This window comes from Fistularia commersonii, chromosome 22 (genome assembly GCF_037954325.1).
Source record: "Fistularia commersonii isolate RoL2024-O1a breed Wild chromosome 22, RoL_Fcom_v1.0, whole genome shotgun sequence".
NCBI classification, from domain to species: Eukaryota; Metazoa; Chordata; class Actinopteri; order Syngnathiformes; family Fistulariidae; genus Fistularia; species Fistularia commersonii.
The window spans coordinates 14045171-14071549 of NC_141305.1; the positions used below are offsets into that span (position 1 = coordinate 14045171).

At 40.7% G+C, this 26379-nt stretch overlaps 1 protein-coding gene and 1 non-coding gene across 2 annotated transcripts in view; one reads left to right on the top strand and one right to left on the bottom strand.

The window, feature by feature from the left end:
- Positions 1-450: 450 nt before the first annotated feature.
- LOC147221772 (protein crumbs homolog 1-like) overlaps positions 451-26379 on the top strand; it is a 31864-nt gene continuing 5935 nt past the window's right edge. Inside the window, exons 1-12 of the mRNA XM_086169957.1 lie at positions 451-520; positions 6167-6862; positions 7869-8064; positions 9089-9228; positions 10614-10799; positions 10880-10993; positions 16810-17763; positions 18816-19357; positions 20507-20672; positions 21881-22742; positions 23481-23597; positions 25051-25177. Of these exons, the coding sequence (XP_086026083.1) occupies positions 451-520; positions 6167-6862; positions 7869-8064; positions 9089-9228; positions 10614-10799; positions 10880-10993; positions 16810-17763; positions 18816-19357; positions 20507-20672; positions 21881-22742; positions 23481-23597; positions 25051-25177 (4170 nt within the window). The remainder of the gene's footprint in view (positions 521-6166; positions 6863-7868; positions 8065-9088; positions 9229-10613; positions 10800-10879; positions 10994-16809; positions 17764-18815; positions 19358-20506; positions 20673-21880; positions 22743-23480; positions 23598-25050; positions 25178-26379) is intronic.
- LOC147221773 (U6 spliceosomal RNA) lies at positions 4568-4670 on the bottom strand. The gene has a single exon (XR_015107901.1). It is a non-coding gene; the product is annotated as a U6 spliceosomal RNA (small nuclear RNA).

The following is a 26379-nucleotide window of genomic DNA, read 5'->3' on the forward strand; positions in this document are numbered from 1 at the left end:
TCACTTCTTTAAAATCTACTCAAATTGTGCATTGAGTTGATATTTTTTTAAACAATATGCTCTAAAATACCATGACTCGAGTAGAGTGACCTTTATTATTCACCAGTTGACATATTCAATAAAAAGCATATTGTCTAGCTTCAGAAATACATCGTTAAAAAGAAAGTTGCGGGTTGATTTTCTGATCCAGAAGTCCAGCTCACGTTTTCCGTCCACCAGCCTCAGCCGGGGTGATTACTCTGCTTTACTCTAACCCACTTTGGTCCTCAGAGAGACTCCTTGAACACACACACGCGCGCGCGGGCTACAACCCATAGTCCCAGTGGTCAGGCATGGAGCTGCTGGCATTTAGTGTGCACTAACAGACCTGGCTGGATGGAGGTAGTTGCAGTGTGATGGAGAACCTGCACAGTGACACATCCCTGCTATACTGACTGGACAATCAGAAACATGGAGTTTGGAAGAGTTTGGTCCAGATACCAGAGGACGGTGTTGATAACCATGATGATGTTCAAACTTGGTAAGGATGCATTTCTGCTTACAAAGTTTTCATGGAATTTGCACCACAAATCATGCTTCATTATCAGCTTTTTTCATTTACGAGCAGAGAAGACAAATTTCTACTATGGTAGCATCCTCCTCCAGGGATATGTTTCATTCTAGATAGTGAACTAATTAAACATTTAAGTGGCTGTTTTTTCTGTTGGTGAGTGGGTGTGCGTTGTGTGTGTTTGGGGGGGGTTGACCCCCTACCATTAGAAACCCCTGTTGACCTATTTTTCTCGCGACCTTCACTTGTGTGGGGTGTCTGAGGCTCATTTAAATAGTGGCGGAGCAACAGACGGGACTGGCTGGGTGGCATTGTTAAAGATCACCATAGAAACGAGCTGAGCGTTCGGCTGAACTGCTGCACAGCTCCTCTTTTTTTGTCTCAGCTTTAAAAGAGGGGGAGTGATGGATACTAAGGAGCATAGCGAGGGATGGGGCACTGTGAGTCCTCAAGGAATTGAAGAAAAAGAGAGAAAATACAAAACAAAGATGTGAAAGTTTGCAAGTATTTTATTCCAAGAAGTTGCAGATCAAATCTAACTTTATTCATGCAGCCCAAAACAAGACAGTTTGTCAAAGACACATCCCCCTCTGCCATTAGACACCTGAACTGAGTGACAAAAATGTCCTAAAAACTGTTGAACTCGGCGTAAAAAAACATGAAATATAGAAGAAATGCCATTCAAAGGCTCAGTCGAAGGATCCCTCTTCTGCAACAAACAGATCTGTTCTGCATCATTCATTCAACTGTGAGATTATGCAAGAAACAGCTTGCAAAATTTACTAAGAGGATGCAGGAAAAGAAACGTTCTGAGGAGGATACAGGTTCTATGATCTAAAACTAGCTGAAGATAGTGTCCCCTTTCTCGGCACTATCCAGCCTTTCTTCTTTGGTTGCCTCCTTTAGGTGAATCATTCTGAGAACATGAGTACATTCATTCGTGGGGGTGCAGGACTGTGACCAATTTTGGAAGAATGTGTTCTTAACAGCGTATCGCTCAATGATATTGTTGAAAAAGCTGAAGATATTTCTCCTATTTTCTTAAGGAATTCATTTGAGAAAAAGTGGGATAATAACTCTTCTGAGACGCACTCCCACTGTAGCAATCAATTCAATTCAACCTTAATTTAAAAAAGGAAAATGCAGAAGACATTTCATTCTTCTTTGAGCTTGATTGTTTGGATCTAATATGTGTTTAGATAACATCTTATGAAAAATTTACTTTAGAGTGTATCAGAGACATAGAAAATACAAACCATTTATATCATACATGGTGTTGCATTTCAGGGTGTGAGTTTCAGGGTAAAATCACGACCAAGGTGTAATGTTATACGGCAGCTAGAACAGGTCACTATAGTCGTACACTATTACAGAGATAATCCAATGCACTTCTGCTCATATTCGGAAAGTCCAACTTATCTTGAATGTTTTTGATTTGGTCTGATCATTATTTTATGCTGCTGCTGTAAAACAGAAACAGATTTCAAATGATATCTACTTTATTTGATATCAAATCGAAGTGAAGGTGTAAACATTGTCGTCATAGCTGTGTGGGTTTATTTTTCCCTAAGCAAAATAATGGTATTGGACGGCTGTCTTTTTAATGTGACACACAGGAAATCTGTCATTCTGTCTACATGCCCAAGTACATTCAAAAGTCCTCTTCTTTAGGATATCTTTCTTCTCTGTCCCCAAGAGCGAATTGAGGAAAATTAAAAGTTACCCATGCATTCGAGATAGTGTTGATTCCAACAGAAAAAAAACAGCTGCTATATCTTTTATTTTGTAACATAGTATGTGGGAGAAAAAGGCCAAAAAACTAATATGGAAGAATTGCATTTTCTCATACAAAAGGCTATTTTGTTATGTAATGCAAGTATTCTTGAAGCCGAGACAAAGCCGTTAAAAGCACATTTTTCTGCAAAACAAGAATAAACGTTACAAATCACCCAGTGACATCAGTCTCAAATCCCCAACAATGAGCATTTAGATTTCTCTCCATAATTCGGAGAAAAAAAAGAAGAAAACCGGTCAAATATCATCCTTAGCAGTAAAAGTACACAAATGATTGTGTACGTAACTTTATTTTTCTACCTTTTTGTCACCAAACTCAAACACTGTTGGAACGCCTGACGTGGGAGACAAAGGGCTATGCGTCTCAGACCCTGACTCACAGAGGATTTGTGCATTTTTTTTGTCCAAAGCTAAGCAACCACCTGCTGTGGAGCCTTTAGAGCACAAAACTGCACCCAGTCAGAAGTGCCAGTGTCTGCTGGTGATTCAATAAACGTCCTCAGAGCAGCACTTGTGCGTTAGCCAAGGGCTTCCCTTTCTCTGTGATTCACAGCACCGCCCCGTCCAGCAGCATGACTCTTTGCTGTACATGTGAAGAATGAACTGATTGTGTCTACTATAGATACAGTTTGTGGACATTGGTCACTGAGTTACTTCAAGAGACATCTACACATATTCATGGACATATACATGGAAAGTAAATGTACACGTCCCGTCTTGTATTGGTCTAAATAGTTAGCTGCAAACTTCAACATGACTGTCACTGTTTTTATGAGAGCAAAGGCTCCAAAGCCCTCCTCTCCTGTGGCGACTCTTGGGACAGCATCGATGGAGCGACCCAGACATCTGTCTACCTGCTGTCTTTATCAGCAGTCCGAGACGTTGGTACCAGTCAGTACCGGGGATCAACCCCATCTGGCCTTCACCCTGATCTATTGAGTGCTCTGTGACGTTGGGGGCGGGGTTGGGGGAAGGGTGGGGGTGCTGGGCTGTCTAAGAAAAGCTGTTATCAGCTCCTCGGAATGTGCGAGGGGTTTGACAGAGTTTGGATGGAGGGGTGAGGAGTGAGGAGACCCTTGCTGATGCTGTCAGCCCTCCTATGTGGGATTCATGAGATTAAGCAGGTCAAAGTGCAGGGCTCTGAATTATTTCATCTTTACTGCAAGATTTGGATCCTTGAGGAGACAAAAGTGAAGAATTAAAGTTCTGCAGGAAAGAGTCTGATCTGTTGCAACTCACTTCATGGAGCAATGATGCAAAGCACAGGAAATAACATGTGAGAGACAAACTTCACACCCCCAAGAGATTGGAAGGAAGAAAAATAGGTCCAACACCTTTAGTATCAGTAAATTAACATACAAGGTTTTATTCTCTCTTTTTCTTTTCTGAGTTGGTTTACCTGTGAAAAAGACTGGTGTTGCTGTAGGAATGCTGAATACATCCACCTTAAAATCAGGTATTTCATAAAGTGACAAGCCCTAAACAGAACGATGGGAAATAATAAATCGCTTGCTTGCTTTGTTAATTGAAATAGCGATAACAATTTACCATAGGTCAGCAATCATCCCGCCACCCGCTTTGAACCGCAAACATCAACTTATTTTGACCTGGACTGAACGCCTGTGCTTGTTACCAGGGCATAGCTTAAAAGAAAAGAAACAGTAAAGTGCTTACAAATATCTTCTTTATCGAGTGTAACCCTCCTATATCGATATAGGACATATTTGTGTTTTTTCCCTGGTGGATATGTTAACAAACAACAACTGGAATATTGTTGGTTGGCTTCTCAGAAAAGTAACACAGACTTAACATTATAATTTTAGTCAATTGGATAATTGGATGCGTTGAGCATTCTTTGACTCAATTTTCATCAGAATTTTAAGGAAAATGTGAAATACCCAGTTGAGCTCAATGGCGGTGGCAGGGTTCTCCGCTTTCCTGCCACAGTCCAAAAACATTCAGGAGCTGAACTACCAAAAAAAAAATGGGAAAATTGCCCCAAATGAGTGAGTGAGTGTATGTTTGTCTGTATGTGTGGCCTTGCGACTCACTGGCGACCGGTTCAGGGTGAACCACATCTCTCACCCGATGACAGCTGGGAGAGACTCCAGCTTCTCCTTCGACCCTGAGTGAAGGATAAGCAGCAGACGAAGGATGGATGGATGGATCAGCTCGCCATTGTTGTTAATAGAACCTATAGGATAAAACCTTTTGCCCAAGTAGAAAAATAAGGCACACACATGTATTTTCATGTCACCCTTGCACAGGGGCCATGCTGATCTCCTCTGTATCGTTCCAAAATAATATGTGTTAAAAGAAAGAAAAAGTCAAAAAAATAAATAAATAAAAGCAGGAATGCAATTGGTCTTGCTTGGTCTAGTGTTTTTAGTGGTACAGAAAAAATGCACCACTAAATTTTTGAATATTGTAACAGTAACTTGCAGACACCTTCCCTCCTAATTACTACTGTTTTTTTTTACTACTATCACTTTAGTGATGCAACTTTATGTGCATCCTTGACATATTGAGCTGTGCTCTTGCAGATTTGGGAAGTGTGCTAACAGAGACCCTCTGTTTGTTATCAGTACTGTCCTGTGTTTCTGACATAGTGACAATGAGAAGGTCAGGAATAGGAGTTGATTTGCGTGAGATATGGGCAGATGATTATGGACTGCAAAAGTCACAGATGTGTTTTTGTGACTGCATCAAACCTAGAAGTACCTTGCGCTGTTCAAGGTGCTTTTGTTGTCACTAAGAAATCTGCATTGTGACAGCGTGTAAAATTTTCATTCGCCACACTGACAGATGACAGCTCAGTCTTGTAATAAGTTTACTTTTAACGCCATCTGCTGTGACCTTAAGTCCAGAGGAAAGAGGGGCTTTTTACCCATCATTACCAGATTGGTTTCTAAGCCCCTCTCGAGGTCACTTTTCTTAGGGAGACAACTGTAAAGGCCTAAGGTCATGAAGATACAGCTTTGCTCTACTTCACTGAGCAACTTGTAAGGATTTTACCCTCACCTTGTAGTTTACAAATAGCTTTTTCGTAGAAATTGCTTCTGCTGCAGTTCAAATATCAATTTGCAGATGAAACATTTTATGGCATTTTAAATCTCTGTAACGATTTAGGGGCCTTCGGGTAAAACGTGAATTTTCTACACAAGCTGTGATCGTTGTTTTTGAATTAGATCAAAAAAGGCAATTAAAGTAGGCATATTATTTTACACCAACGTTGCCGTGAGTTTCTTTATCTTGAAGCTTTCATGACTGAATCATTTGAAAGAAAGACAACAGTTTTTGGAAAAGTAAAAGTTACCCTTGAACCGAAACCTTACAATGCTGTTATAGCCACAAGGGTCAAAATGAAATCCAACTGTTATCTGCACAGGTCCAATAGTATTCCATTATCAACTGTTTGTTCAACTGCTGAATATCACATATACAATGTCATTGTTGTTTGCACATTTTTTTTCTCTGTAATTTGTTGTCACCTGTGTATTCATGTGTACTGTGCAAAGGAGTTTGAAAAAGGGATTGATTTGTATTGCAAGTTATTCCGATCCTCCTCTTCCTACAACCCATATATTTTATTTTTTGCACCTATAACAATAATCATTTATCCTTATTAATGCCACTGGGGAAGTTGGTTCTCCGCAATGACGCCATCATGGCTTGAGCCATTCGCAGTAGGGAGCAGTCAGGGCTTCAGTGTTTGCTCAATAACACTTGGACACACTAGGAGGAGCCACAAATCCAACCTGCGCCGCCACGCCGCCCACAAGTTATATTGGTATTAATATTAATATTTCTCTCCATTTTCAGGTCTACTGTGCACAGCAGCAGCAGACAAGTGTCTCTCGTCTCCCTGCAGTAATGGTGCCATGTGTCTGGACCACCTCGGGGAATATGTTTGCCTGTGCCCCAAAGGTCCCGTATGGTACATGGGCAAAAACTGTGATGAGCTCTATGACCCCTGTATTCTGGCACCTTGCACCAATTGTACCTCTGTACTTGGCTCGGACAAGTTCACCTGCCATTGCCCGGAAGGCTTCACGGGTCTCAACTGCACTGAGGATGTAGATGAGTGTCAGAGCAACCCCTGCAAAGGGATCCGTTCCCACTGTGTGCATGGAGTCGACAGCTTTTCCTGCCACTGTCCGCTAGGATTAGGAGGTGAACGCTGTCAGGAGAATGTGACCACCTGCTCAGAGGGCATGTGCCAGAATGGCGGCACTTGCCTGGACATTCCTGATGTTGGACATCAGTGTCAGTGTGCTTCTGGGTACAGGGGGACAAACTGTGAGGAGAACATAAACGAATGCCTGTCCGAGCCCTGTCAAAATGGGGCTATTTGCAAAGACGGGGTTGATGCCTTTCAGTGTTTCTGTGTTCCTGGATTTCAAGGCTACAACTGCGACCTTGACATCAATGAGTGTGCGTCCAGACCATGTCGAAACAATGGGACATGCTTGGATGAGGTTGATCATTATAAGTGCGATTGCACTTCAGGCTTCAAAGGTAATGTACAAAGAACTGCACCTCGGTTCCTTTAGGTAGGTTCATAGGAACACAAAAGTTGTAAACATTTTTTATTTAATTTTGACACATTCTGCTAAACATCATATCCAATTACAATTTTGATAATTCTAGAACCTCATAGGTTTTCATTGCTGATGGGAATGGTTTAAGTGGAAATCTTTCAACATGAGACACTTTGACTCTTGGGGGTACAAATCAGATGAAACCATCAGTTTCATCTGAAGGCTGATCCCGCCAGCTTTAATCTGTTCAAATCACTCACATTTGATATCCTTTGTCACAAATACATATTTTTAATCACATTTCCTGAAAAAGTCTTATCAGTCTTAACAAAAATAATCAATGGCATGAGCATAGATCAGGCCTTAAATGTAAAACTTCCACTGATAGAAACAAATCCTCTGTTTATTAAGAACATTGCTAAATAGAAAAAATCAGTGGTTTTAGAATAAATACAATCTCATCAAAAATAATTTCCGTTCAGCAATAGTCCTTAAATTGCTGTCACCGAAATGCTCATCCATGTGCATGGTATACAAAAAGGCCCGATGTTATCATTTACTTGATATAGAAGTTAAAATGTATTACATTTCATCAAGATACTCTGATATCAATAATGCGTAAATATATATATATATCTATACATGTATATGACACTGAAAAAACAATCAGTTTTAATGATGTTACTTGTAAATTGTACTTGTTAATGAACAAACTATCAACAGAAATTAAAATTAACAAATTAACGTGTACAACTTACAGCGACACTGTTCAAAATGGTTAGCCACATAGACATCGACATAAAACGTCTATGTCCAGTTAGACAAATCGCAAAGCGGCATGAATTTCAGTAGCGTTAGCCTGTGATGCTATAATCAAGCTAAGCTCTTGACAGCTCCACTGTTAATGTGCTGAAACTGTGTTTGAGCCAAGATGATTAGGTATATGGCCAAACTCATGTCTTGGCCCACTGCCACCCCTGCAGGGATTAACTGTGAGATAGAGATCAATGAGTGTGAAGTTCAGCCGTGCCAGAACGGCGCCACCTGCAGAGACCACATCGCCATGTACTCATGTGAGTGCATGGATGGTTTCGAAGGTCAGGACTGCGAGGTCAACATTGATGAATGTGCCAGCATGCCATGCTTGAATGAGGGCAGGTGCATAGATGGGATCAATAGGTGAGATTACACACACACACACACACACACACACACACACACACACACACACACACACACACACACACACACGGGGCAGCATATTTAAAAAATCTTTTGTGTCACACAGTATTCCATAAATGTTTAGAATATACATATATATATATATATATATATATATATGATTACTGGTATTAAATCTTAACATAACAAGATGTTAGACAGTGATATGTATTCTGCCAGATAAAGTAATAAATCAATAAATAAAAAGTACATGGCTGTTTGTGCACTTTGGACAGAATGATACATATTCAACATATTCTATTATCTATTACTGTTATGTTTTTTTACTTGAAACTCTGGCACAACAATTTCCTTCGGGATTAATAAAGTTGTTCTCATCTCTCTCTCTCTTATTCATTCAGAATAAAATATAAATGAAAATTACTAGATAGTCATTCATTAGATCTATGATGGCCCAAGTGGGAACCTGCTAAGCACGGTGTATCGCTTCAGCAGTTAAACAAAAAAATGTCTTTTATTGACACCGCATCAGAAATATCGTTATTTTTGCTGACTGACATGTTGCATTTCAACAGCTATGCCTAATTTAATGTAATGCTTTAAAATAGAATTGAAATGATAGTTTTAAGTGTTGTTTGTGAGTCCATTGCATCACACAAAGCCTATAGAGACATATGAAATCTTTTTGGTGCTGTTAAAATACACAAATCGAGAAAATAGAAAGTAATATTTGACATGGCTGCAGGGTGATTTCCACAAAAATACCAGTCCTTCACACTACATTCTCCGCTGATTAGCAGCAATGATATTAATGTGAAACGTGTAATCTCATTTGATATTCCATGTATGTTGCTGTACAAAGTAAAAATAAGAATCAAAGTAAGCATCTTGGCAAATAAAGAGGGATAAAACGTGATTCTCCTAGCATTGACAGCATTGTAAATCATCACAAAAATGTGCTGTGTCAGCAGAATAATGTACAGTATAAAAGATGCTCAATTCAATTTGTGCTCTCTCTTAGCTACACATGTGACTGTGAAGGAACCGGTTTTATAGGCAACCACTGTGAAGAGGATATTCCTGAATGCTCTTCTGACCCCTGCCAGCATGGAGCCACGTGTCTGGAGGGGATCAACCAGTATAAGTGTCTGTGCTGGGCAGGTACACAATTAATGCACAATGCTAAACTCAATTTAAACTAACTAAAACTAAAACACAAATACACTGTTCTGTATTAATGATATCAAATATGTTTTGCATCACATAGTCCAAGTCATTCCTGATGTTTAAATTGTTGTTGAATATTTACACGCTAATTCAAAAGCTATTTACTGGTTGTCTTAAAGTTTTCCAGAAACCAGTACAGCAACAACATTGAAAAGGTCCTTTGCTGCCCTCGATAAATCAACCTTCTCAAAAAAGTTAAACAATAAAAGATCAAGAAAGGGCTGAAGAGCTGCACTGAGTGTTCCATCATGCATTGTACTGCTATTAAAACAAAAAAACAAAAACAAAAACCATGATTTATACCCCTCAGGACCATGATGAATTAGGAAAAGTAATGCACTGGGATATAAGAGCAGTAAAATATGCAATCCTGCTACCATTTCGACCCTCAAGTGTTTGTCTCTTAGTCAGTGTGTGCGTGTTTTTGCATCTGCATGCCTGAGTGTTTTTTATATTGAAATATTTCAAAATACTCTTTACTTTCATATATGAACTTACATCAACAACTACAGTATATATCAAAGATTGAGTTTAAGATATAAAAGTGAGAAATCAATAGTATTCTAAAAGCACAGTTAGGAAAAATTGTAGTAGAAATAGATTGAAACTGAGTGCTGGCCCCTTGACTTTCACTGCGTGGAGTAGAAAATAAGTGATGTAGGCTTTTCTTACGAACTATTTGAGAGTATTTAAATCTGCACAGGTGGAATTTGGCTTGACGTAGGTGTTCGAAAGCCCCGCTGTTTGCCGACAGGCCATATTGATTTAGAGGGCCAATGTGTGGGCCAGGTGTGTACAAAGATGATTGAGTATATTTTCAAAACATGAGTGTGCAACTATTTTACAGCTGGGATTGTTGTTTCTTCTGCCCTTTCTTAATGTCAGCTACTTACTTGACTGGAATATTTGATAATCCGAATAATTGAATATTTCTGTCACTGCCAAGGAATGGAGAAATATCTACATGGTTGGCAAAGATGTCGTCAAAAAAATCTACTATCTTTTGATAGAGTTAATCACTTAGTGGACTCATAAAAAATGTACTTCTCCCAAGCTCACAATGCACTCAAGCTCAGTGCCTATTAACAGAACAACAACATTTTTAATGTGAAGTGTTGAATATGCTATTATAAGATTATGCTGTAGTGCCAATTGTATTGTCTCAGAAACAGATGTGAAAACCAAAAAAAAAAAACTAAGCAAACAACAAACCAACAAAACAAAAAAATCTTTTTTTTCTTCTCATTTTATCATTATTTAATGATGTATGTCTAAACATTTGCTTGCACGTTTGTGCATTTGTGTGCATTCATGTGCAGGATACGTGGGAGAAAACTGCCAAGTGGATGTAGACGAGTGCGAGCAGCATCCTTGTGAGAATGAGGGCGTGTGCATTCAGCGCTCAAATATTCTAAACTATGGCGTCCTGCCTGGACTCGGCATGGGCAATTTCAGCTATGAGGCTGCCGCAGGCTTCATCTGCCAATGCCTGCCAGGATTCACGGGTAGGTTATCTCCCTGTCACATTGACCCAACCACTGAGCTATGAGAACGTACAACTTCCTTCATGTGCTACTTTTTGCAGGAGAGACGTGCTCGGTCAATGTGGATGAATGTGAATCTGCACCCTGTCAACATGGAGGAAGCTGCCAGGATCTGGTTAACTCTTATCAGTGTTTGTGCCAGGGCGGTTTTACAGGTAGAGACCGATTTCATTTCGTCTCATCTGCAAGGAAAATACATTTGCTAATCAGTTCTCCCTCCAAAGATTATATCTGTGGTGACCATACTAACTACTTAATGAAGGACTGGAGATCTCTGCACCCCTTGTCATCTGTCCCGCACATTAATGAGTATTCGTTTTTGTTTCAATGTACTTCCTAGAAAAACTGCACTTGCAAGCTGGCTCATATGCCTTCGTCTAATGTGTCTTCTTTCCTGGTGCTGAGTCTGACTAATGCTGCGAATAAGCAGCCAAGATATCGAGTTGTTTTCTTTTTTGGTTGTTTTTTTTAAAATACCTTTAAAAAATGATGTCAGGATCACAGAAGTTTACTTTTTGTTTTAGACGAAATGTTGACCGTTTTCATGGCTGAAAATATACCTTTACAGGAGGAGGAGGTGAAGCGGAAGTAAGTGTTTGTGCATCTGACAAAGCTTTGCACTGTATATAGAAAAGTGATGGTATCAAGTTGTATTTAACTTTTTTCAGGGAAAGTGGCTTCCAAAAGCTCTGTTGAGAATAACCTCATTATGCTTCCAATATGTGCTGACACATTTTATTAGAGCAGTTTCACATCCAGAATTCATTGGTGATATGAATATTTGGATTTTGGAAGACTCTGGCACCCGTACACTGAAGCCAACCAGATGGGCATATTTGAACCAAACCTTGCAATATTGATGCTGGTGTTTCAATGACAACACCATTGTTGGGAAAATGTCTCTCCAATCTCAACGTCTTCATTCTTGATATTGAAGGATGTATTTGGAGAGCTGAGATTTCAAGAATCCAATATTCAAGCCCAGTAATTACCTCATATTCTGCACAGCATTGGTATCATAGGACACATGAAAGCACAACTATCTAGAAAAATCATGTGTTGTTACTTCTACCCACTCATTGGTACTTGATTTGGGTACACATTTTAACGACATAATTGTTCATTCATTACTGTTATTTGAAGTTCCCAAATGGGGATCAATAAAGTATTATCTTATCTTATCTTATCTTATCTTACTGCAAAGTGTCAAGGTACAAAATACTTCTTGTTGCATTTAGTTCTGCACTCAGGGACCACGAACCAAACTGGATCAGAAGAGCTAGATTTGACAGCATATGGCAAGATATTTGACAAGTACCGCTGAGAGTCATCCAGGAGATGACCTGTCAAAGTGACATGAAAGTTTTTGTTTTGCAGAAGGAGGGTTTCCAAACCAAGATACAAGTTCTCCCTTTTATCAAGATTGATCCCTCATTGTCAGGTTTGCCTGACAAAGGAGGGATGTTGAAGGGGCATCAGTGAGTTATTGATATAGGTCAGTTTACAGCCAGCGATTGCCCTTAGATACAATGATGTCAAATATATAAAAGACTTGCAGCTTTTAAGAAACCAATTATACAGACCTTCTAGTCCATCGAGTTTTATGTTTTTATGTCATTACAATAAGAAGATCAGATCTGAGCACAATACGTCCTCAATAGGATGAGCTTCAGTCAGGGTCTCAGAAGAACACTGGCTAATGAAAAAAAAGGCTTAGTCATCCTGCTGATTATTGACATATGACCATCCAAGGTATAAGTCCTCATTAGCAGAGTCGCCACAGCTGCCTTACAAACAGGAATCATGTATAAAAACAAAGGAAACTTGAAATTCCAAACGATGCTACTGGAGGGAGGCTCAAGCAAAATGAAGTTGACAGTATCAAAAGAAAATCGTTATCTAACTACTTTATGGCACAAACTGTGGAGCACAACAGACAGGAAAGCATGGGAGGGCATATGGTTTTACAGCAGAAAACAACAAAGCCAATAAAAGCTGCCATATGTTCGCACTACGGCTTGGGTATTAAAGGGCGTCTACTCAGAAATTGTTCATGGGGAGAGGGGATTGTAATAAAGCCTCTTAAGGGGCCAACTTCAAATCTGATGATAAACAAAATCTTAAAACAAGAAAATGTGGGCAGACATTTTGTCAAGCCTGCTAGCTTAGCTCCTGCGTAGCATCCATCCATCTTCCCCCGCAGCCGGAGAAGTGAGCCCCAGACCTCCCTCTCCTCTGCCACATGGTCCTGCTCCTCTAGTCTCTCCAGCGTACCCTGGGTCTTCCCTGTGGTCTCCTTCCAGATGGTCATGCCTGGAATACTTCCCCCATCCTGACCAGATGCCAGAGCCACCTCATCTGACTCCTCTCTATGCAGAGGAGTAGCGTCTCTACTCCGAGCTTCTACCGGATAACCCAACTTCTCACTCTATCTCTAAGGGAGAATACAGCCATTCTTCATTTCGGCCATTTGTATCCTCGATCTCGTTCTTTCGGTCGCTACCCACAGCTCTTGACCATAGGTGAGGGTGGGGACGTAGATCGACCGGTAAATTGAGAGCTCCATCTTTTGGCTCAGACCGGTGCAGCGTCTACATCGCTGCAGATGTTGTACTGATCTACCTGTCGATCTCCCGCCCTATCCTTCCCTCACTCGTGAAACTCCTCCACTTGGGGCAGGACCTCTTCCCCGACCCGGAGTGAGCATTTCACCCATTTCCTGTTGAGGACCATGGTCTCAGTGCCAATTCTGGAGTTGAAACTTCTGCCAGACGTTCCCAACTGACCTTCACATTTCATTCGGGTCTGCCAGGTCTGACCGGCATCCTCCCCCACTACCGGAGCCTGCTCACACCCAGGTGGTGGTCAGTTGACAGTTCTGCCCCTCTCTTCATCCGAGTGTCCAGTTCATGCAGCCGCAAATCCAACAATACGACCACAAGGTCGATCAAAGAACTGTGGCCTAAGGTGTGTTGGTGCCAAGTCCACATGGACACATTTATGCCTGAACATGGTATTTGTTATGAACAGTCTGTGACAAGCACAGAAGTCAAAACACAGCTCGGGTTCCGATCTCCCAGTCACATGCTTCCAAGTCGCAGTCATTGCCCACTTAAACGTTAAAGTCTCCCAGTAGAACGAGTAGTCCCCCAAAGCTCCCAGTGACGGAAAAAACACGATCCTATTAACTTTGTATTAGACATGGTTAGATGCAACTGACTTCTCATGTGCTGGGTTGGCCATCACTTTAGCTGAATGTTGCCAGTGAAGATGAAGCCCTGCTATACTCCTCTCTTCTTCAGTCTACTTCAGCTTGATCATATGTGATTAGGAAAGGGGAATATCGGGACCTCGGGAAGAAGGTACTTGAAAGATCTTTCCGTGTGTTTAAGTGAATTTCTTGAATAACAATAACAATAACAATAACAATAACAATAACAATAACAATAACAATAACAATAACAATAACAATAACAATAATAATAATGGAAAAAAATGAAAAAAAAAAACAAAAAACAAAAAGGAATAATCTTGGAAAATGAAAAAACATTGGAAACATTTTGGTGACTTAGTAACCAAGGTAATGTTTAGGTAACTTAGATAATTTTTTCTTTTTAAGCTAAATAACACTTATGTGTGAAGGAGGCTATATGAGACCAAAAGCATGAAGCCAAAGTGAGATAGGGGAGCCAAGGCCAAGAAGAATGCTCCACATGTGCTTGTATGTTCCTGTCCATACTTAATGACCCTCTCCTCTTATGAATCTACTGTGTAACAACCATGCAAATGGGATGTTATTGATGCTCCATATATTAATGGCTATATTAGCTGAAATACATTTACTTATAATTGTGTGTAATATAGTTTGTAATGTATTTACTGATTGCTGATTACAATGTATAGTATGATCACTTAGTTATGCATTATTTAGCATATTCTATTTTGTGAGGCTTATCAGTTCGACTTGACATACATCTATAAATTATCTGTTATCAAGTTTGTTGGACTTTTTCATTACACTTCTCAATATATCCTTAATGTCTCCTTATAGTGTTTAGGGTGCTTTGCTGGATAATGTATGAGAGGTGGTGAAACCTTTTGGGAAAGACACAGGTGCACGTTAATATGATGGCTATTTAAATTGATCACATAGCATGGTAACATTTCACTTCACATATCAAAACACACTTGCTGTTGTCAACAAGAGGTTGGGGGGTTTTGCCCGGCCACAGTCCAGATCTAAACTCAGATACCCAGATACAGGCTTACAAACTGCAAATTTCAGCAAAAGGAGCAAAACTAGATTCACTAAGGCTTCATTGTTTTTAATTTAAATATTGCCTATAATTTGCCTTTCTTAGTGTTTTTTATCAAATGACATGAAAAAATGTATTGCCACCATAATAAAAATCAATAGGTCATCAAAAATGGAAAGATGGTATTGAAGAAAAGCTAGAAAGCAGACGTGGATTTAGATGAGAATGTCAAGGTTCTCCTTGGTAGGATGGATAGGATTAGGAATTACTCCATGAGAGGGACAGAAAGTGTTAGATATTTTGAAGAAAAGCTCAGAGGCCAGACTGAGATGGCCTAGACATATACAGAGGAGGGATAGCGATATTTTCGTCATATTTTTTCTTATATCTCAAACTCAGAGATGCTGCTATTATTGTTTTGTTTTGTCCTGCCTTTTAAGGTTGTTTGTGTCTGTTTTTGATAGCACTGAGCCTGAGAGCTGCTATCTCCAAATTTCGTTGCACCCTGTGTAATGACAATATAAGTCTTTGAATCCTTTGAATTGAATTGTATATTGGTGAACGGATGCTGAAGTTGAAACTGACAGGGATGAGGTGTGAGAGAAGAGGATGCAGAGAATAAGGAAGTTGGAGGGAGATGGTTTGCTGTGGGGTGATGAACTACTATGAAAAGAAATAACAAACCTCAAAGAAATATAGCCAGAATATTCACATCTTCCGTCATCAGATAGCAGAAGTGAATGAAAACTCACACGTAAATGCAAATGTTTATAGATCGAACGTTTTACAGGGCATCTTGGCAAGGTGACTCACCGGCTTCCCCTGCAGTTTGGGTCCATGAGCTGCATTTACTAGTGGGCATTTACACTCTGGCAAAGCAATCAGGAGCCAAGCTGCTGTACTGCATTCCTCTTGTCAAACGCTTGACAGGAGCCAGCTGGAGGCTGGAGGCTTATGACTCTGTGGGGCTGGGCTGCAGATGGGAGGTGTGAGGGAGGGAGGGATTGAGGAGGGAGAAGAAGATGTGGGTGGGGCAGCTTTGTAATCACTACTGTCTGCCTGCCTGGTACAGAGTGGAGGAGTTGAGACATTTCTAAGCTAATGAGAGAGAGAGTGAGAGAGGGAGAGAGAGAGAGGGCGAGAGAGAGATTGTGCCTCTTGTGTCATTCAGCTGTGTGTGTGTGTGTGTGTGAAGAGCAAGAGTAAGTTGACTCAATTGGAACATGGGTGGAAGGAGGCTGCTGCTTCTGCTATTGCAACTGCTTCGGTACTGCTGCGGGCCTTTGTGGCTCCCAGGTAAAGTATGGGACCAGAATTTTTTTAATGCAGTGCTTGGAGCTCGGAAAAAATTGGGATCTTTTGATGGAGGATCAAGTGTTGGCACCGAGAGCAAACAGCTTGGGATTCTATGTGTGACGAGCATCTAAGAGACTGTGTTAATGCAGGTTGACTGCTGCTGTAAGGGCTTAAAGCAGTTTGAGGGGAGGGCTAGCCTACTAAAACCAGGTAGACAGAATACTTCTGGCACATGGTGTGTGTGGCATAAACCTATCCAAGCAGTACTAGTGTGGAAACACTTTAGTTCATTGGTACATGGAAATCTAACAAGGGCTTATTTTGAATAATATACAGGTATATATATCCACTTCATCCACTTCTATAGCTGTCAATGAGCAAATCTGCTTTTTTTAAACAGAAAACTTCTCTCCATGCAGGTGTGCACTGTGAAGTGGATATCAACGAGTGCGAGAGCAATCCCTGCCAGAACAGCGCCACATGCAAGGACGGCGCTGACTCCTATACATGTCTTTGTCCCACACTTGAGGCTGGCCAGTTACCCTGGGGTGGGCATAACTGTGATGTTCCCTTGGTTGGCTGCCAACGGCACCAGTGTCAACATCAAGCAACTTGCTCTCCCATACTTACCATGGACGGCGAGCACAGCTACACCTGCCTCTGTTCGCCAGGCTGGAGTGGAGATCACTGCAACACATCCACCACTTTTTCCTTCAACACTGAGGGCTATGTCCACATGCTGGTGCCCGTTTCCAAAAACAGGACAAGACGTGAGACGGATGGCCTCGAACCCAGCCTCCATATGCAACTCAGATTCAGGAGCACTGTACCCTCTATGGTGCTGTATTACCGTGGCACCAAGGAGCGTTTCCTCTCTCTGGAATTAGTACAGGGCTCCCTTCAGGCCAAGCTGAAATCGGGAAAGCTGCTGGAGGTCACGTACCCGCGTCGAGTGAATGACGGGGAGTGGTACCAGGTGACTGTGACCATGGACGAGAGGCTGGTTTTAGTTGTAAAAGGAGCTGACTGCTTGGAAGGGTGCGAAGTGAAGAATGAAGGTCACAACCATCTGATCTTCCCTCAGTTCAGTTCTTTTCAACACTTATATATTGGAGGGGCACCGTGGGAATATTTGCCCCACATGTCCAGTAAGATGGGCTTCATTGGCTGCATGGAGGACCTTTATGTGGACCGCAAGCTTCTGCTGCCCCAGGACCTCATCAGGGAGGAGAACCAAGCTTTGGAATTAGGATGTACCAAAAAAGACTGGTGTCAAGATGACCCATGCAACCAGCGTGGGCTGTGTGTGGACATGTGGGTTCAGGCAGTCTGTCACTGTTACCGACCCTACTATGGAGCGACTTGTGATGCCGGTGAGAATCCTTTCAGTTTTTGATTATCGAATAGTACCTTTACATTTCTACAAATATCATGATATGAGCGTTGGGTGAATAATTTTTTTTTTCCACGTGGAAATCCACTCTACTATTTATCAAAGCCTGTTAATGTTTTCGTACAAATAACAGTGTAAGTTTCTGAATGGACAGTCACTCAAAACATTACCCATTGCGGAGTCAGACATTCTGTACCTCCTCCACAATATACAACCCTTTGGCCCTTAGCTGGTAACGTAATTGCTGCTGACAGATTTACACATTGTGCAAGTGAAGCAAAATATAAAAAAAGTAAAGAAATGTTCATGTAACTCTCAGGATATGAAATCCATTAATACAGTTTTACCTATAAGTGACTAAGGAAGCACCATTGCCATAGATAATTGTCACACAGCTACTGTTGTCTGCTACAAAATAAACAGGCCTGTTCCAGCACTATTTTCCTTTTCTGAAATAGAACGTCTAAAATCTGAAACTCCTCTTAAGCTGATAGTGCAGACGGGTGGTAGTCGGCCAAGTCATTAACCCTTTTGAAGACACGGCCAACCAATATGGAGTAAAGGTGGTAACATATGCAGTAGTTAACTTTAGGAAAAAGGTTTCTATTTTATCCATTTTCTGAAGATAAGGTCTTTTTTACCATTTCAATTGTCTTCTTTTTTAAGATTAGCAGAGAAACATTTAAGAAAGACCCAGATCCAACAACAGTATGTAAGGACTCGAAGCAACAGGAAAAAACAAACAAACAAGAAACAGGAAAGCATGTAGTTTTTATTGTTTCCCACAATTAATCACTTTCATTATATTCTAACTTGAGTTATTTAATTCTGACACAACCCAGTGGGATTGGTGCATTGCCCTCCCTAAATGCTGAATTCCTATACCTTTGAATCACTTTGGTAGAGGAAGAAATGTTTTTGCTTAACTGCCAAGAAGATTCCTGCTCTCACAATTTGATATGTTGATGATGCAAGTGGTCCATGTTTTGGAAATAGGCACTGACAAATCTGTGTTTCCCATTTTCCTTGCAGAGTACAAGCCTTTAACCTTTGGTTATGAGAACACCAGTAGCTACCTTGCCTTAAATATCACAGAAACCCACGGTGATAATTTCACCATCTCCTTTATAATGCGCTCCCTTAAAGAAAACGGACTGCTCTTCCAGCTTCGTAGACAGGAGTGGCCCTACCTCACCATCTACCTGAAGGGGGCCGCAGTTGCCATCTACAGCCCTCACACCACACTCCTGTCAGAGGCTAAGTTTGTCACAGATGGCAACTTTAATATGGTGACTGTGAAGATAAACAACGGTCATGTGATGTTTCCCAAAGCAGGAAACCTCCGTGCATTGGGGAATGTGAGCGTAGAGGTGGGAGATGTTTTGTACATAGGAGGACTCCCTCCTGGAAAGAATATGGATGCATGGGGAGGACACTTTAAGGGCTGCCTACAAGACATTCGACTGGACGATAATCATCTGATCGATGTGCTGATTTTCGAAGGGATGGAGTTTTATGGGTCATTCGAGACACACAACGTTTTAGTTGGATGCCAGAGCGACAACACATGCAAGGTATGTACGGCCTACTGTATGATCATCATCAGACCCAAGGTTTAGGGAAGCCATTATCTATCTATCTATCTATCTATCTATCTATCTATCTATCTATCTATCTATCTATCTATCTATCTATCTATCTATCTATCTATCTATCTATCTATCTATCTATCTATCTATCTATCTATCTGTCTGTCTATCTATCTGTCTGTCTATCTGTCTATCTGTCTATCTGTCTATCTGTCTATCTGTCTGTCTGTCTGTCTCTATCTTTTGGTCAGGCCAAACCCACTTATATAGTACCATTCTAGATTTAACAGAGGTTACGCAAAGCAGAGCTGCACATGATTCTGGGGCTGTTTATTGGACCTCAACCTCAAGATGTCAGTGGTGCTGCTTGTCTTGCTGTCAATCCTCTGGCAGCTTGAAACTTAATGTTAGTGGAGATAAAAGCGGGTTATCAACTTTACCTCTTTTACACAGTTCTACAACAGCAATCAGAGAGCAGTGTTCTATTAAATAGACATTCAAGCTCCATGCAAGTAGTTTGAAAATGTGTTGAAATTGCTTTTTAACCAAATATTTTACACACATAAATGCAAAAGTCCTTTGAGAATGCTAACCAACTGTAGTCTCATCATTAGACTATCGTGACCAATCCATTAGACCAGCTCCATTAGATTGGTCTGGTCTTAGTTCATTTCAGATTTCAATTGTGGTCAAACACAATTGATGGAACTTCAGGATGGAAAATGTGACAAAATCAAACAACGAAGGCATGATGTAGTAACCAATTTGAGTAGCGCAGTCCTTGATGTAGCAAATCATCAAGACCAAATGTGATCAAATCCACCCAACATGTAACTTTACATTGGGGAAAACAAAACAAAAAACAAAACAAAAACAAAATCTTGAGCGTGTCACGTCAGAAGTTATTTCAAGAATATTATGTCAAGGAAATTTAGGCAACTTTAGCAGCAGCAGCTATGGTGAACTTGCTCTTATTTCACATGTCCGTCTGCCCAACTGACATAGATTTGATTGTGAATGTCTGATCTGTAAATTACCCCTAATCCTCTGGGGCTTTTACCTGTGCAGTCACCTGTTGCCAGAGATTTTACAAGTAATCATCTAATCCATCTAACTGTGTTTGTTCGTGCACAGAGCGAACCCTGCCGAAATGGAGGACTCTGTCAGATCACCTGGAACGACTTTAAGTGCGTTTGTTCGGTCAACTACGCAGGGCTGCTGTGTGAGACACGTTTGTGGTGCGTCGACAACCCCTGTCTCCAGGGAGTGGACTGCATGGACCTGCAGGATGGTTATGAGTGTGAGTAATCCTTTGATTATCCTTTGATGATTATGACAGACATTTCCCAGCAACTCAGCTGATGATTAAGTTGTTTAGATCTTAATTCAATAATTAGACTTACATTTCATTGGAGTTTCTGAAAAGCTGTTTAACATTTTCTAATTGTAACATGTCTCCTGCATTTCTATTTCTATTTCTCTTTATATTCATATTAATTTTCCTTTTTTGCCATTATAACTGCTGTGATAAAGGAATTTCCCTTGTGAGGATCAATAAAGTTTATCTTATCTAATCTTACTTTAAAGCAAGGAAGGGGTTTCAACATTAGTACCTCAAACAGTCTGTCTGTGAGAGGTGCTGAATGTTATACTAATATTGTAAATATGATGCATTTGTAATGGTGGGTCATGTTACACATGAAGGGAATTGCCTCAAATGGAGATGTTCAAATGTGTCTCATTGGATATATATGATGATTTTCTTTTTTTTATCTTGGCAGCCTTATGTTTGTGTCTAATCGGTCATTATTTTATTACATGTGCCATATGACATAGATGTTACTTTCCATGTCTTTATAATGTGTATTTGAGTTTGGTTTATACATATTGCTACTCACTATCACTTATCAATTTGTATTACATTTATTTGATTTGGAAAACAAGGAAGCTTTTTTGTCTGCTGTGCATGGTTATGGATACAGTGTAGGCTATTGATTGATGCATTAATGTTTTCTAGACCCACAGTTTTTGAGCTTGTCACCTCATAGGTGGCACAATGTTTGGAGTTAAGCAGGCTTTTCTAAGAAACCAGGGGGTCTCATCTTTTTGTAAGATAGACTGAGCGTAAATGGATAGATAGATTGATATGGAGGCAGAACTACTGTCAAATCAATTTTATCCTACTTAGTGGTGAATTAATCCAAGCACCTTTAAAGTTTACTCAGTGATGCAGCCTATTCGAATAGGGCGCCATAGAATGCAACCAACAAACATGGGTAATCCTTGTGTTACAGTGACAAAAAAAAAAAAAAAATCATCATTGTGACTTTCTAGAGAATCAAATCAGACTTTTTGGGTTAAATTTCTCATTTTGAGAAACACATTGCATATCTCTTAGAACTGACAAGATACTTACATTTGTTTACTGAAAGTAACCTATTTCATAGCATCTAAACAAAGGACTTTTACAGTTTTACTTTCTGACTTTATGCTCTTTGCCTTCCTTAGGTTTAACAAATGCCACTTTTCAGGATAATGCCCTCCAGTACTTCGCCAACAATTCCCTGGTCGGCCCTGTAACCGACATTAGCATGAGCATGAGAACGCGGGACCAGAATGGGATTTTAATGAGGGCTGCTGGCAGAGATGAAGTTCTGTGTTTAGGTCTGATGAATTCAAGTTTCCTGGTCAAGATGGACAGCGGGGTGGGTTCAGAGCTCCTGGCATTCACAAGTGACAGGACAATATCAGATGGTGCGTGGCATCACATCCAGCTGACCATGGTGGATGCTGTGCAGACAGTGTCCCTGTGGCGTCTCATTGTTGATGGACAGGCAACAGGCGGAAGCCACAAGGTTGGTGGCAACCTTAACTTCCTCAATGATACCACAGTCTGGTTGGCAGAGGAATTCAGCGGATGTCTGCGGGATGTGAGAATAGGTGGTGTTTACCTACCCCTTACAAACGTGCCAGAAGCCCCTCAGACGAGCCGCTTCTCAAGACTGAGCGGGAATGAGCCGATCAGAGGCTGTCGAGGCACAGACGTCTGTGTCTCTCAGCCATGCCTCAACGGTGGAGTGTGCCAGGACCAGTTCAATGAGTTTAACTGCAGCTGTGACCCAGGATGGGAAGGGGAGCTATGTGAGGCGGAGATAGACGAGTGTGCCTCTCACCCCTGTATCTACGGGACATGCCAAGACCTCCTGGCAGATTACCGGTGTGAATGTGAGCCAGGATACACAGGGAAAAATTGTGACGACGAGGTGGACGACTGCTCAAGATTCAGCTGTGTGAATGGGGGAACCTGTGCGGAAACCATGGGGATTCACACGTGTTTGTGTCTACCAGGATACAAGGGCAAACGCTGCCAGTAAGTTCAGATTACGCTTTTCCCTTCAGTACATTTTTTTTGAGGCCAGCATGGATTAAAAAAAAAACAAAAAACAACAACAAAAACAGACAAACGAAGAAAGATAAAACACTTATCAGCAATCCTCAAATTTAAATGCAAATCAACACATGATCGCGAAACATTTTTCAACGAAGTTCAGCTGATTCTAGTCATTGGCTACATGAATATTGTCCAATGGAGAAGTTGTATGTTTGTCCCCAGCAGCTTTACAATAAGCCATCGGACTGATGCCTTAAACGTCGTCATTTATTCTATATTTGGATAAATATCTAAGCTCACTTTTAACCATTGCATTTAGTCTTTATTTACTTTTGCAATACATTTTTTCTTTACTATTGCAATTCCTTTTTGTCACAGGAATGCTGATTCGTATTTCACATTGGTCAATACTAGATTCACATTTTTTAAAATCACACTTCAGAAGTTATTTCAAAAGAATAAAGGGAAAATTGAAGAAAAACAATGGAAAGTAAAGGCACAGAACACAGGCATACTGACAAAATGAAAATAAAAAATCTGAACATCTTTCTCAGTATTTTCAATCTAGATCAGTCAGGCTTTGATAAATGTTTGAATTCGAATGCATACAAATTCACCAAAAAAGTCATTAGAGCAGTTTGATGTTAATGCTACATATTTATTAAATTGTAAATGAAGCATGTACAGTTCAATGGAAACAATTTAACTGCCCAATAGGTGGCGATATCCTCCAGTGGCATGTGACGTGAACACGTTGTGTCTCAATGGAGGGGTTTGTATCGGAGGCGATACTGGAGGCAACTGCACCTGCAAACCAGGATACACCGGCACCAGGTGGGATTTATTGGCATTCCTCAACACACTTGCTGCACATTAAAATGTGAACTCTTGCCTTTACCAGTATCTTATTATGGGGGAGAGAGTTTTAAATGTCAAATATTTTAGCAACAATTTAAAGGATTTTTTTTCCTTATATAGCGCAAAAGTCAATCTCATAAGCTAGAGCCAACAGGATAGATCTTCATTGTACTGCATATTAACATCAACATTTGCAGAGAAATGGACAGTTTACCTTGACAATGCTGTAACAAATTGAAGCGGGGAACTTCATCTAGGCTATATGAATATGTAAGGTTAAGTCAAGGAAAAAGTCACTCATTGCAAGTCAGGGGTTTTTTCAACATGCACGGGACATCATTTGCATAACAACCTTATTGGGTTCAATGAGTAGACTCAATTAGGATCGAGTGATTAAAAAAAATGTGAGGAACAAACATAAACCATGAGTGCTCTTTCTGTGAATACCACTGAGCAAGACGTTGCTCATCACTGGTAGCATAGCACTACTCCCTTGTCTTTAACCGTGAACAAGCATGCAGTATCTGTATCGGATGGGTAAATAGACAGAAGAGACATTCCTCTCTTTATCAAGGGTAAGTATACAAGTGGGCTGGTGGCGCAGTTGTTAGTGCTTTAGTGACACAGCAAGATGGACCCTGGATTCTCCCCGTGTCACTGTGGGTTTACTCCCACAGTCCTAAAACATGGAGAGGGTTAATTGGCAAAAGCTGGGAAAATGTCCCTAGTTTGTGAACAAGAACGAATGGCTGTTTGTCTCTATATGCGGCCCAGCAATTGGCGACTGGTCGAGGGAGTATTCCGCCTCTTGCACGATGGCAGCTGGAATAGGCTCTGGGATCCCCTGCAACCCTAAGTGTAGGATAAGCGGTAGATGATGAATGGATTAAGCATACAAGTATTCAAACCTGTATTTGGTGCTGAGCAATGATCATAGTTTTAACTTAAAATTAAAAATGATTCAAATCATGTCTTGTGAGTAAAATTTTTTGGAGATGTAACTGAAAAAAAAAATCAAAAACGGACAATAAGATTTACATCAAGATGACAATTAGTTGCACTGATTCATTTCTTTTTTAACCAATTGTCTGTTTTTCTAGAAATATGTTGATTTAAAGTGGCTGTTAATATGTTGGCTAAAGATCTTGTACGGCCCAGAATAGAATAGAATATGTGAGACGTAGGAGGACTGTGCTTTATTGCAGGTCATGTATTATAAACATAGCACAATAAAGATAAACAGAGAAGATGAGCTGAGATGGTGAAATCATTATTGTTGATTCCTCCCATTCTCTGGAGTTTGTCAAACTTACCACGTCTGCTATGTACTTCTTGTTCTTTTGAAATCCGATGGTGTCCAAGGGTTGGCGGAGTTGTTTGTGAGTTTGCCAGTCAGAGTTATGTTAAAGCCTTGATAATGTGCTTTCAGGTGTGAGACAGAAATAGACGAGTGTGAGTCCAACCCCTGTCTTAACGGTGGAACCTGTCTGGACAGACTCAACCGCTTTCAATGTGTGTGTTTGCCTGGATTCAGTGGCACATTGTGTGCCAGCGACGTAAGTGATCCTTACAAACAAGCTTCTTCTGAAGTTGTTTCATTCTTTATGTTTTTAAGGTCAACACAATATTTCATGTTTGACAGAGTGAAAAGGCTTTTCAGATAGATGTTGAGCAAGACACTGAACCCGTAACCGCTCCCCTGGCTGCGATGAATTTCTCCTATGAGGGATTAATAAAGGAAACATTATTATATAAGATGGAAAATAATTTTTATATTATTTTTTTGGCCTTAACATTCTTATACTTTTCACTTGGAAGCAATGCTTTATATGAGTAAAAGACTTACATCATTTTTTTTGTAAATGTGTAAAATCTAATAAGAAACCTATGTAAAATGCCCATTCTTACATTACATGTAGATGTGAAATAGTTATATGATTTGGACAAACACTGCTGAAATGTTTTTCCAACTGACTGTATCTTATGTTTGTATTAATGCACTAAAGAATCTCGTGAATAGATCTAGAAAATGACATATGGTTATGGTGTCTGTCTCACATACACCTCTGACATAAAGATGTGATGATATATCTGTACATTTATCAGCATTTCTTACACCACAAGAGATTGAAAATAAGAGGGAGTCAAACTTTGCTTCTCCTGTTAAATACATCTACATTAATGTTGTCTAACTCAGTCATGTCTGCATGACTAGCTTTCAGGCAAGAGAAGATGTCATCAGGTGGCCTGTCTAGCTTTCACAGGGTGTCTTGACCCTGAACCACAACGCTTTCCGGTTGGCGGAATTTACTGCCCATCTCCTCTGGTCCAAAGACCAACTCCTCCCTCCACCCCCCAGATTCTAGATCCAACAAGATGCCCCTTTTGCTGCCTCCCCTAGCCAAAGGACAGCTGCCTTCTTCTGCCTTCCTGCTATTCGCCAGAGCTGTGTGCGGGCCATTCCACATACACTGGGATGGAAAACCTCAACTTGCAATAGTCAGGCCTGCCATCCATTCTCCCTGTGCTGCTCAAAGAGGTCCTGGTAGTTGGCGACATTGCTCTCATATGCCTCCGTCTTCCCAAGGTACAATCAGCTTGATCAGGATGATCTTCCTTGCCTCCTCAGACCATGAGGTGTCTTTGGCCTCAGTGATGTTTGCACAGCTCAGGGGAAGAGCACTCTCCTTCCCAGATACGTCCTCATCTTCCAGGGCTGCGCTGCATGGAGGAGGCTGTACTTTGTCTTCTTGGGAGC